General features: G+C 38.4%; 1 protein-coding gene across 5 annotated transcripts in view; it reads right to left on the minus strand.

The window, feature by feature from the left end:
• GRIA3 (glutamate ionotropic receptor AMPA type subunit 3) overlaps nucleotides 1-12654 on the minus strand; it is a 443444-nt gene that overhangs the window by 337381 nt on the left and 93409 nt on the right. For all 5 annotated transcript variants that reach the window (XM_066249169.1, XM_066249168.1, XM_066249166.1 and 2 more), the window contains one exon: nucleotides 11673-11912. In XM_066249169.1, coding sequence (XP_066105266.1) covers nucleotides 11673-11912 — 240 coding nt within the window. The remainder of the gene's footprint in view (nucleotides 1-11672; nucleotides 11913-12654) is intronic.

The raw sequence follows: 12654 nt of genomic DNA on the forward strand, positions 1-12654 counted from the left end.
TAGAAGAAAACTTGTTAAAAGTATGTTGTGGCAGGTCCCTGATTTAGAGATCTACCAGGAAGGGTTTTAAGCTCTACTGGAGCATCCTACTCTACCAACTAAACATTGTTTGTTTCCTTTGCTCCTTTATAGCAGGATCCTGAATGGCTTAAGGGCTGAGCAAGAAGAAAATGTAAGTGTGCTGAAAGTCTCTGGGTAATTTCCAAAGCCAATGTGGGTGAATATTTCTGTCTCCACATTTCACCCTGAGAATGGTTACTTAAAAAGATTTCATTATAAATGCAAATTCTATAAGAGCCCAGAGAATTTTAGAACATAAAAGAATCACTCTGCTACTTACTTATTTACATGTCCATGCTTCCCTTCTAAACTGTGAACTGATTAAGGGTAGGCAATCTGTTTTATTCACTTCCATAATACCAGTAATGACCCTGACATACACACCCTGGACTTGAAAGTTGAAAAATGATTGAGTCCATTCCCTCATTTTACAGATGTGGGATCTGATGACCAGAAAGGCTTTGTGAATTGCCCAGGATGACACAGCTACTTATTGGCAGAATGGAGTATGGAATGGAGTTTATGGTTTCATGTTTTTCTCCAACATCCTTAACTGGGCCAATCACCTCTCACAACAGAGTTTTCATGATGTGTGGTAAGAGGCTCTGATTATATGAGAAGGGAGTCTCATATAATGTTCTTGGAGAACTTTCCTCTATTTCTCAGCATTCTCACACACCTCCTAGATGCATTGTAGACACTTGAGATTATCCTTAAAAACTTGGAGTGGGGAACTCCAATACTGTGTGTGGCTATTTGTCTATAAGAAGGCTAATATGACCCCTTCAGTATACTGTGCAATTTGTATTAACATCAGTTTAGAGAAATCTCCAAACCCATCTTTCCCTTAATAATTCACTATGAGTCTGTCATCCATGAATTCATCTAAGTCTTTATTTGGAGGGAGAGAGAAGCTATTTATATTTTCAGTTTATTCCACCACTTGGTGTAATGAGTTCCATATGTTTCCTCCATTTTCTACCTGCTGTGAGAAGCAGTGCTTTCTTTATTTGTACTAAACTCACCTTTATGAGCTATATGCTAGTAGCACACATACTCACATACACATACATGTGATTTAGGAGGGAATGGCCCCACTATTAATTATTATCTTTGTTTACAAGCATATTAAAAATTCAAATGAAAAGAAGCTGAAGTAATGCAATTGAAAGCAAACACAGAGGCAGCTAATTACCCCAAGGAGAAGGATATAAATCCTTGACAAAACGGGAAGGCCCGTGATGCAGGAGTCAGTGGAAATATATGAGAGGCCTACTATAGAATCAGTGTCTGGCCATGCACTGCCTGCCTGCCGTGCAGTTAAAGCACCCTCTAAAAGTTCAGTGTGGCCCAGGGAACGTAACCTGTCAGCCTCGGTGCCTGACATGATCTTAATTAGCCTGTGTTCTACTGCAGAGAAAGCCCGCTGAGGCAGTTAGCACTAGAGAATTAATCAGATCGTTTGTGGAGTCAACAAAGCAGGACAGCAGCCGACAGTGGCAACTTATTGATTGGAAAGGATCCAGGAAGACCAGGAGTGATGTAGTCTCTATTTGTGGCCCTTCTTTTCACCTGAATCAAGATGCTCTAAAGAGATTGTATAGGGGGGAAGGTCAGGATGGGGCCAAGTGAGCTGTGTTCCATTTTAACCCCTGACCTCTTCTCCTCCCCAGTCATAGTCTATCTTCCTTTTGGTCAATACACTTTTCTGATAAGGCATCATGTGTAACCATACTGATGCCAAACAATGTGTTTGAAAGAAAGAAAGAGTGAGAGAGTGAGAAAGCAGTGCTGATTTTGTTGCAAATTGCACTTTCACTACAGGATTAGTTGGGAAGGTGAGATTTTGCCAGTATTTCCCTCCCTCCCTTTGTTTACTGCCTATTTTCAACAACTCTGCAATTGCTTTCCATTTAGTAAAAGGAACATTGTTCCTTTTATTAGTTTCTATTTTAATTGTGTTTCTTGCCCTGAGCTCTGATGTTTGATGGGAATGCCGTGTTGTTTGTTCCTAGATACCAGCTTGGCCTTAGCCATGGAGGCAAGATCATTACTAGAGGAGGCAGTTGGGAGATGGGCTCAGAAAAATATGAAACTTCTTCCATGGAGCCTTCCCTGGTAATAACAGCATGCCTTTGTGGACTCTTTATTATTTGAACTGCCATGGTACCTCAAATCTGTACTACACAATCTAGCTCTTGTCTTATACTTTTTTTTGGAGGAGAGGGTAGTTATCTTTGCTTTATGTCCATTAATCTGTATCTTCTTCTTACCATAATGTAAGTTATTATAAACCGAAGGTTCTACTTCTTATTGAAAGTAGGTCTAAACACCAATGTAGGCACAATAAGAGACAATAAAAGCTAGATTGGTTCATTGACAACCCCTTGAGTAGTTTCTACAGCCATTTGACCTTTGGCTCTTCTGCCACCTTGGCACTATTAATGTAATTCTTTGAGAAGGAGGGGAACACTGTCCTGTACACTATAAGATGTTTAGCAGCTTTCTTGTTTCTATCCACTACTAAAATGTCTCTAGACATAGCCAAATGTCCCCTGTAGGGGGAAAATCACCTTCCCTCCCCATTGAGGACCACTGTTTTATCATAATAATAAATAGTGAAATAAAATTTTCGATCACTGTACTATGTTCAATTAGTGCTAAGGACAATACACTCATTCATTTCATTTCCACAACAATGCTGCCTGGCTTTAATTATTTTCTAAAGAGGCTCCAGGGAATGAATCTCAAAGTCATAGTTGTAGGTCTACACCACAGTCTGTCCTTTTCCCAAAGAACATTTAGAAGAGCCTTTTCAAAGACCTCTCAGTTTCAACCCTGAATTTATAGGGCACACTAGCTAACCCTTTAATGGTGTAAAAACCACACATTCATTGAAAACCAGATATTCAGCTTAGCGAGGGTTAATTTCTCAAGGAGCTCTGGTGAAAAGCAATGAAAGGTTAGAGCAAAAACAACCTGCCAGCTGTCACCTCCTTTTTTCAGAGATGTGAATACCATTCTAAACAGCTAATGCATAGTGGGGATGAGGTGGGGAATAGAGATTTACTTCTTTTGCTCATTTGATGGCATTTTAGCTCAGCGAGCAGAAAATCTAGCTAGTCCACTGCAGTGTCATTTCTACTCTATCCAGACCAACTGTCTTGCATACAATACCATTGATCATAAGAGGGATAGGGCAAATAAAAGTGGATAACCAATGCAAATTTGTTCTTATGTGGGGGAGGGTGACTACTCAAAGCACATCTCCTGCCAGTGACACGATCTCTGAATAGGAAGGACAACCCAAGAATGAAAATTTGACATTTTAACTTAATGTGTCTCTGGAGAGGAATGCATCTCTCTGGCTGTAAAGCCAATTTAACATTAAATTCACTGCCACCAAGAAGTTAACAATACATTAAAATTAGTCATGTCATTTGATGAAGAAATATTCTACTTATAGAAAATACCTTTATAGCAAAACTGCCTTTCTGAGTCTGAGATGGAAATATTACAGTAAATAGGATCTAATCACAGCAAAACTTTTTTTCAGCTTGACAGCTGTAAAATATGACAGTATTTATTAATAGTCGCTGCAGTCTAATCTGCAGCATTGGAGAGCTACAGCAAGATGTGTTAAGCTACTGAGAGAACAATTTCCACGGTAGCAATATTCAGCCTTTGAAAGGGTAGGTTAATGTCTTGCGATTTTTTTTCCCCTACTGATGATCCAACCCCAGGAACAAGCCACGAAAGTAATAACCTTTGTGGAGAGGAAGTGTTTAAATGATAATTTATTTCAAGAGTTGACAACAAATTGCTCAGCACTCTCTCTTTATGCCCCAAAGCAGTCAAGGATGTGAAAATCGAAGTATTAAAAAATATGACAGCTTCAGTATTTTCATTTTCAATGAAATTCTCATTATAGACATATGTACAATCTTTTATTCACAATCCAGTCCAAATAGTCACTCACTATTATTATTGTGCAGGCTCTCAAGATGCTCTCATAGTTGAAGACTCATCACAATAGATTAGGCAGGCTGCAGAAACTACCAAATGTCTCAGGTACTGTCAACCCTGATTATTGCTGCTCAAACAGAGGAATTTAGTATCTGTCTCTCACAGGATAATGTACTCTCTGGGCCTTCCTAATTTATTCAGATGTAAAAAGTAGCTTGAATTTCAATAAAAACTCTTGGTTTTGCTTTTCTCAGAAGGCAAATGGACATGACTAGAATTGGAGCCATCTGTTACCTTCGCACAACCTTTAATCAATTCTTAATGTGAACTAGAAAAAAAAATCTGTCTTTTTTTTTAACATCAAGGTATAGTACCTGCTACTTTCCTTTAAAGTTTCTGCCATATAGCCATGGCAGAGCCAATGTCTGGATAGGGTAGAAATGACCCTGCAGTGGACTAGCTAGATATTCTGCTCGCTGAGCTAAAATGCCATCAAATAAGCAAAAGAAGTAAATCTCTATTCCCCACCTCATCCCCTTTCTCCTTGTGTTTGTAAAATATGATTTTTATGTGTGCTTGCTTATAGTTTGCATTGAGGGTTGGGCAGTGCCAGGTATATGTGGTCTGTGAAACTGGAAATTACTTTCCTTCTTGGAAAGGGCCGTTGTTTTGCTAATGTTTGCTGGAGGAAAGTTCTTTTGCACCAGAAAGTTTTGAAAAGAGAGAGCAGAAGGAGAAAATGAAAGAAGCCATGTTTGCAGAGTGAGAGAGGAGAGAATGCAAAGTGCTGAAGAAAGAAGCCATGTTGGCAGGGAAAGAGAAGGTGTGCAGATGCAAAACCAGAGGTGAGGGGCTTTGCGAGGTCTGCTGAGACTGGTGAGGACTTGATTCTAGGAGAAACCAGAGAAGATTCTCCTGGTTGTGGAATCTATGGGAAGTGTTTTCCCTGTGTGTTTCCTCGTCGGCCAGTGTGAGACATAAATAAAGGAATGGCCCACCATTTTTGGGGCTCCACTGCTTCTTTATCATCTGCCCAATTCAATAGGAACCTGCATGTGAATGGCCACAATGGTGGTGGCCTCTGACCATACACCTTGCTTTCTACTTCTTCAACCAAAATAGCCCCTTAGTGATGAGGACCTGCAGGTTCAGATCTTTCCATGCTCTAGAAACTGTCTCTGCCTTAGGGAGAAATCTATGGGTTGCTTTCACCTAAGTGTTAGGTCCCCACCACAGCACTCCATGAGGGTGCAACCTGGGCAAACCCACCTGTTTGGCTTCATATACTACTCTTGCTACTCATCTGCCTCTTGATCTGGAGTTTTGATTTGCTACCTCTCTGGGTCCCTGGGAATCTGGGACCACAAGCTTTTGTGTTTATTTATGGACATCAGGACAATTGGAATGCATCCACAGGAAGACAAATAGGATAAGGAATGTCTAGGCCCTAGGTCCTTTGAAAAATGGCTGAAAAAAATACTTAGGGAAAAAATAATGGCAGTTTTCACATGTTCAAAGTGTGGGAGGCAGAATATCAGCCCAGTGAAGAGCACGCATAGACTGAAATGTGGCATACCTGGGTCAAAATCCTGCCTGGTTTCATTACTTTGGCACCATAGTAATTCAAGCTGTGCCACCATAGGAGTCATCATTTAACCTGTTTATGCCTTGGTTTTCTCAGTTGTAAAGATCCAGGGATGCCATGAGGATTAAATGTTATAATCCATAAACTCAGGACCTAGTGTGTAATAAGTATTTAAGAAGTGGCAGCTGCTCTTATCCATCTAACTTGATAAAATGATGACAGTGATAGGGATTTGTTTATTTGTGCCACTGATTGGTATTGGTGTGTGTGTGTGTGTGTGTGTGTGTGTGTAAATGGAGAGGGAGGGACGGAGGTGGGAGACAGGGTGAATAAAAGACAGATGAAGACATAGAGATTCTGTGTTTTATTTGGGAAAGTAGAACTGGATGGAAGGAATGAAGCTAGCTTATGAAAGTAGATGGTAAATGGCAACATTCAGGAATATGTGAGGAACTGAAGCTCTGCTTGTCTCTCAAACACAATCTAAAAACATAAACAGTCTTCTGAGAAAAGGCCTCATTTTCTTTGTCTTGGGGAATCTCTTTATCTCATGCCATCCAACATTTTCCATCTTCCTAGTGACCTGGAAAAGCTTTAAGCTTTTCACAAGGTGCCTGATTCAGTGAATGAAAATGTCATTGATGGACAGGGGAACAGTGAGTTAAAATTTAATTTTTTCTAGGCCTCTGAGATAAATTACTATTCCAGCATCATGATTGCTAACTCCTCAAAGGCAGGACCTAAATCTGCCTCTCTTAAACTACCAGTAGCCTAGCACAAGCTAGCACTGGGAGACTTCCAATAACTGCTTGACTGACAGACTACTTGTTGCACTGCCCATTTTTCCTGCCACAACCTTCTAGAGCAAGTAGAAAGGTCTGTTATAAAGCTGATGCCTTCCAGAGAGTTACTTGGGAACTGAGTAGGGAGTTTCAGGTTGAGAATGGAAAACAGCGGGAGTTTATTGAACACTGTCAAGAAGCTAGGGACTAGTTGCCTCAAAGGGCGCTTAGAGCTATTATCTCATTATCTAAGCTGGAAACCACAGCCCAGGCCAGATTCTTTCATCTCTGTGGGCTGTGCCCATTGAAGCCAAAAAGAGTTGTCAGGTGCACGAGAGAGTCTGGCTGCAGTTTTCAAATTTGTTGCTGTTCTGGGGGAAATGTTAGCGCCACAGAGAATTAGGTTATTTGCACCCAAAAGATAGGTCAAATTGAAAACCAGAAGAAGTGGCTACCTCCATGGCATGGCTTTAGGATTTTCTATATAGGAAGGTATATGGGAAAGGGGCCTCCAAACTGAACTCATGGTAGCTGGGATCCTAGAATTAGAAGGCTACACTTTGGATTAAGGTTTTATTTTACAGAAGATCCTTACTTGAATTGAAATTTCTTCTCTGGATGCACTAACACATCAAATCTGTAATGGCTATAAAGAAATTAGCATGAATAAAATGGTCAGCTGAATTGTTGTCACTAGCAGAGAAAGACTATTAATGAATGGAATCAAAATGTAGGACAGGAAGTTTTTGTGGAGCTGTGAAGGCAAGTTGGGTCAGAGGTGTTGAGGGTTTTTTTCCTGCCAATCAGGGCAGGTGTCAATAAGTACCTCTGTGAGGAGCTCTGAGCCAATAAAATAGGGGTGTCAATATAAGGGAGAGGGTACAGAGGGGGCAGAGATCACACTTAGTAAACCTCATATATTTTCCAAGAAATGACTTATGCAATAGCACCAAGAACATAATTTGGAACTTTGTATTAATGAACTAAAGTGGTGACCTAAGTAACTGAGCAAAGTGATGATCTGCAAACAGAAATCAGATCTTTCTCTGTAGACAGAAATCAAAGCATAACCAACAAAACCTTGAAGGCTACTCAATATTTTATAATTTCAGAAGCAATATTACCCTGATTATGCTACAGATCTTTTAAATGACCTCAAATGATTAACCCATTTCTCAGCTCCTCACTCTTCTCTGCCCTTATATAGTGGAGTCACATTGTTCATATATTTGGCTTATTTGAATAAATTTATAGGTGCTCCCTTCTGTTTCTCTCTTCCATTTCTCTCTTAGGTAATTTAAAATATTCTAAAATTACATTTTCCAGTTGTAATTTCTTCCCATAATTTTTATTACTAAAGCAATAGATGATCATTTTAGAAAATGAGAATATAAAAAAGAGATAACATTATTGAATATTTTAAAAAACTATATCACATGGTTTGATTTATAAATTGAGTTCTGTCTCTTTTTTCCCTTCTGTTTTCTCTCATTCCCACCACCCTCCCTCCTTCCTTTCCCTTCCTTCTTTGTTTTTCTGTCTCTTTCTTTCAGCCCAACTTTGGAAAAAAGACATGGCTTATTGATGAATCAATAATGAAGTTGGGAAAACACTAGGTATGTATCCACATCTCTGCTATGTACCAGGGTAGGAACAAAGTATAAATTTAGGAGCAAACCAATTGTTTATTGTTCACCGTGGAGGAGGGCTTGGGAAGGTATGCAGCAGATCCAGTGAAATAATAATAGAATGTAGTTACATTAAGTGCCAAGTGAATGACATGGCCAAAAAGGTTTTGTGGGTGTTCAGATGTGAGCAAGACCTCTGCTCCTCAAAACTGGTTCTCTTCCTGCATAGTCACCTCAGTAAATAGTATCATCACCTTACCCAGTCTCTCAAGCCAAAGCTTAATAGATATATATGAGTCTTTCCTCCCCCTCACATCCCACAGTCAATATGTCCCCAGATTCTGCTGGTTCTGAGTTCAAAATATATTTCAACCATTCACTTTTCTCCATCTCTAGCCTAGTTGAAGCTGCCATTATTTCTCACCTAGATGACCACAATGGCCTTTTAATTGATTTTCCTTCCTTCACTCTTACACTATATTCCATTCTCTACCGAAACATAAATAAGATCACATGACTCCTCTGCTCAGAATCCTCCAATAATTTCTCATGGCAGTTAGAATGAAGTACTTACTCCTTACCATGATCTTTATTCATACTCCATGGCTATGATCTGGCTCCTCTTTACTTCTACGGACTTATCTCAGGCAACTCTCAGCCTCATTACTACACTTTAGCCACACCTGTCTTCTTTTAGTTCCTCAAACATGCCAAGTTTTTTTTCTGCCACAGGGACTTTGCACTTGCTATTTCTACTGTTTGAATCTATTTCCCTTTATTCCTCACATAGCCATCTTCTTCTAATTCTTTAATTCACAGTTTAATTGTTCCTTCTCCATGAGGCCATCACTGAGAAACCTTTTTAAAATTAAGTCCTATCCATTAGTATCTGTTTCATTGTTTACTTCATAGCACCTTATCTAAATATGTGATTATTTTATTTTTTATTTTTATTTTATTTTTAATCTATCTTCCTCATTAGAATTTAAGCTCTGAAGTTAGAATATAAGCTTTATAATGTAAGCAAGAAACATGTCTATCTTGTTCACATTGTAACCCTGGAACCTATTGAATGGATGAATGAATGAATGAATGAATGAATGAATGGGTCGCAGTGGTCAGAAAAGTCCATCTTGGGGAGCAGGAGTTTGAAGTAATTTTGAAAAATGGAAGGATAGGCAGAATTTTTATAGTCAAGATAAAGAAAATAATTTCAAGTAGTAGTAGAAGTAAAGTTACTGAAGCAAGCATAGTTCTGCAACATTTGGGCAACAGTGAAAAATGAAAGCTGCCTGAAGTGGAAGGTTCTCATTAGGTAACATAGGAACAACAGGTCTGTTACTTGCTTGAGGCATAATTATGTTGAATCTTAAATAATATACTACTTTTTTCTTTCAATGTGGGCAATAGAAGCCATTGAAGATTTTGGAACATGGGCACACTGCCCTTTTTAAGAAGGGTTTCCAAGGGAGAAATAAGTATAAAAGTTTATGAAAAATATTTCTTAAGCACAACAGATTCATTCCACCAGTTAAATGGCTATAGAAGAAAAAAATTGACATACGAGTCAGAAAGGATTCTTTGGGCTCCAAGACTCTAGAATTGTCTAAATATTTACTGAGATAATTTGAAAAAAGATGTAAGGATAAGAAATAGACATAAATAAAATTTTGCTTCCTTTCCTCTAATAAAGAGCTATGAACAAAAAAGTTTCATGGGAGTTGAGGGGAAAATACATGAATCTTCTGATTTTGAATAGATGGAAGGTTACAATATTAGTAGAGATGATATTTAGTTTCAGGAGAGAAGCTATTAAATTTACAAACTTTAGTTCTGAAAATAAAGTTGTTTTAACTCAGATTACATTGTACATAGTACATGGAAATACGCTCATTCATTCTCAATGTTTGAAAGAAAAAAATGCATTAAAATTTAGCAAATTATGAGTTAGAATATTCAAACTCTTTTGATACCCTAGTCAGACAAGGCTCTGCAAGAACACACAGCACTCTTCTACTTTTTGTTCATGCTCTTTTCCTCTTCTCAAATCTCTTTCTCCCTTCTCTTGCCATGCACAACTTACATATCCTTCAAGGTCCTCTTCCCAGCCTTCTGTGAAAACTCTACTTTCCTGAAGTGCTACCTTTTCACAATTCTTACAACAATCAGAGTCTGTAATATGGCATTCAATTTTATACTGTTCTGTGTTGTTCATGAATTGTTTCATGAATGCCCTTTTTTTGTCTACTCCCATTGGAACTATATTATTTAAGCATCTATCACAAGATTGAATACACCCATTGGGGATTAATAACAGTTTGTAGAGTTGGTTGATTAATTGCTAATTTATAAGTTAGGATTTGTAGTGAGATATAAAATATCTTATGTCTCATATACTATTTTAAAGAAGTCATAGAATATTACATTAAGAAGGGACACAACTTTGTTGAGGAGACCAAGGCCAAGAAAGCTTCAGTGAGTTGGTCAAGGTTAAAAGCTAGTTAGTGGCAGATCTTGGACTATAACTCTGGTCTCTGCTTCAGGTTCATAAAATTTGATAATTTTGGAGGTAAGTACTATAGGCAAATACAGGTCTTAGTATTTCCTGACAGGGTTTGATGGCACATCAAATGAAAGTGAAGTAAAAAGTGCTCTAGGCTCCTCAAAACAGAATGGTCCTTCAAATTAAGTTACCTAGAAGGACATCCTTTCCAGAGATCCCTAAGGAAGGCAGGCCTTTCACTTGCTCCTTCTTTTTCTGAGTCGGAAAATCCTGAGTCAGAGAGAATATTCTCAGCCTATAATCAGGGTTACAGGCAAACAAAGTAACATTGTCTTTTAGAATCTCATGGTGATAGGATCCCTTGGTTTTACTGAGGAACTCCTCAAAGATAACTTAATTTTAGAGGAGTCAGTTTAGCTGAATTATATGTACAACTAATTGTATACTATTTCAGATTATACCCTTAACTTCTGAAACTATTTCAATATAATGTGTCCTCAATATATTATCTCACTATTTAAAAAAATCCATCCCCCAAAGCTCAGATTAGCCAATCTCCACTCATTATTTCCATCAGATTATTGTTGAGGTTTTATAATCTGAAGGTCTAATGTGATCTGATGAAACAAGCCCTGGATGCAGAAGATATTGACACTGGTCCCAGCTCTGTGGTTAAACTGCTATACATAAAACCATTTTTTCCTCTTTGAGCCTTGGTTTTCTCATCTATGAAATGGGGTAAATTATAATCTCTGACAAGATTAACTCTCCAAAACTTTCCAGTTCAGGCTTTTCTCTATTTTAGACTAAACTGCTGTTATTTTGTATATTTTAGACCAGATTAAGTTTTTTCAGGGGGACTCTTTTCAACAGCAGTGACCCCACCAGGACGGTATCTCAAACCCCTTTTCAAAGTCAAGTGTGGGAGGATATAGTTTGAAAATTAGATTCTAAAACTACCATTGCTTCAATTTTTGTTCTTAATTTTCAATTCACTTTGAATATTAAATACAATTTAAAAAAAGTATTAGATTTTATTCATTGTAAAAGAAGGAAACAAACATGAGTTGAGGAAGGTTAAACACCACTGTTAATATCAATATTAACAATATGAATATTCAAAGAGGAGAGAAGGTGCTTTTTCTTACCTCTTTCTGTGTCGTAGAGATACACAAACTTCTCCCACTTGTAGTGACCCAGAAGACTCAGAATAGCGCCTTTCAAGGCTGGGCGCATCTGGATGACAAACTGCACATCTGCATCAGTGGGAAAGCTGGGCGTGACAAAAGAAGTGTGCAGGGCCCCACAGAAGGAGGTTAGAGTGTTCATTGACATCTGATCATAGAATCCAAAGATGGCATACACCCCTCTTGAGAACTGAGAGCAGACTGCAATGAGAAAAAGAAAATATTTTAATAGCCACATCATTCTTTGCTGCAAATTTTTTGGAAACACAATGAATAGTTAGGCTTTGGCTTTAAATGACATGCTTCAAAAGAAAACCAAGATCTCTGAAATCTCTAGAAGTCCTTACAAGCCCAGTTGCCCAGTGGAAGAAGAATAAGGAAGGGTAAAAAATGTATTTATAATAGATGCATATTCTTTATATCATTCTTATGCCATGAGCAGGAAACTAAGAAAATGTAGGAAGTAAAGAGTGTGAAGGTTGTTCTATCTTCTTTCAGTAACCCTCCCAGCTCACCTCCAAGGCACTTGGTGGACTCATACTTCCACCATAGCTGCTTAGGGACCTCATAGGGTACCCCCATCCCCACCAAGGTGCAGCTGTCTTGTCTTCATTGTATTTTCTACTAGGTGACAGTAATGACTGATGATTTAGTCAGACAAACTGCTAATGTGTCTGCTAGGAAATGTGTTAAACTTATAGGTCACATAATAATGTAATTATAGTTATTTTATGACTAAGACCCTTAATGTAAGCTACTAATAAAGAGCATTTCAGATTCTGGGCAGTTCATTGGGAAGACTGGCCTTCCAGTACCCGATGAGTCACATGGGGTAGGTGGGCATATTCTGTCCATGGGTAATTTGCAGAGTGCTATTTTGACCCTTTTGCATTTACCTTCTAGATCTATTAGCCCATATATAGAACTTTCATGTCCTCCTCAT

This window comes from Saccopteryx bilineata, chromosome X (assembly GCF_036850765.1).
Source record: "Saccopteryx bilineata isolate mSacBil1 chromosome X, mSacBil1_pri_phased_curated, whole genome shotgun sequence".
In the NCBI taxonomy this organism is placed as follows: domain Eukaryota; kingdom Metazoa; phylum Chordata; class Mammalia; order Chiroptera; family Emballonuridae; genus Saccopteryx; species Saccopteryx bilineata.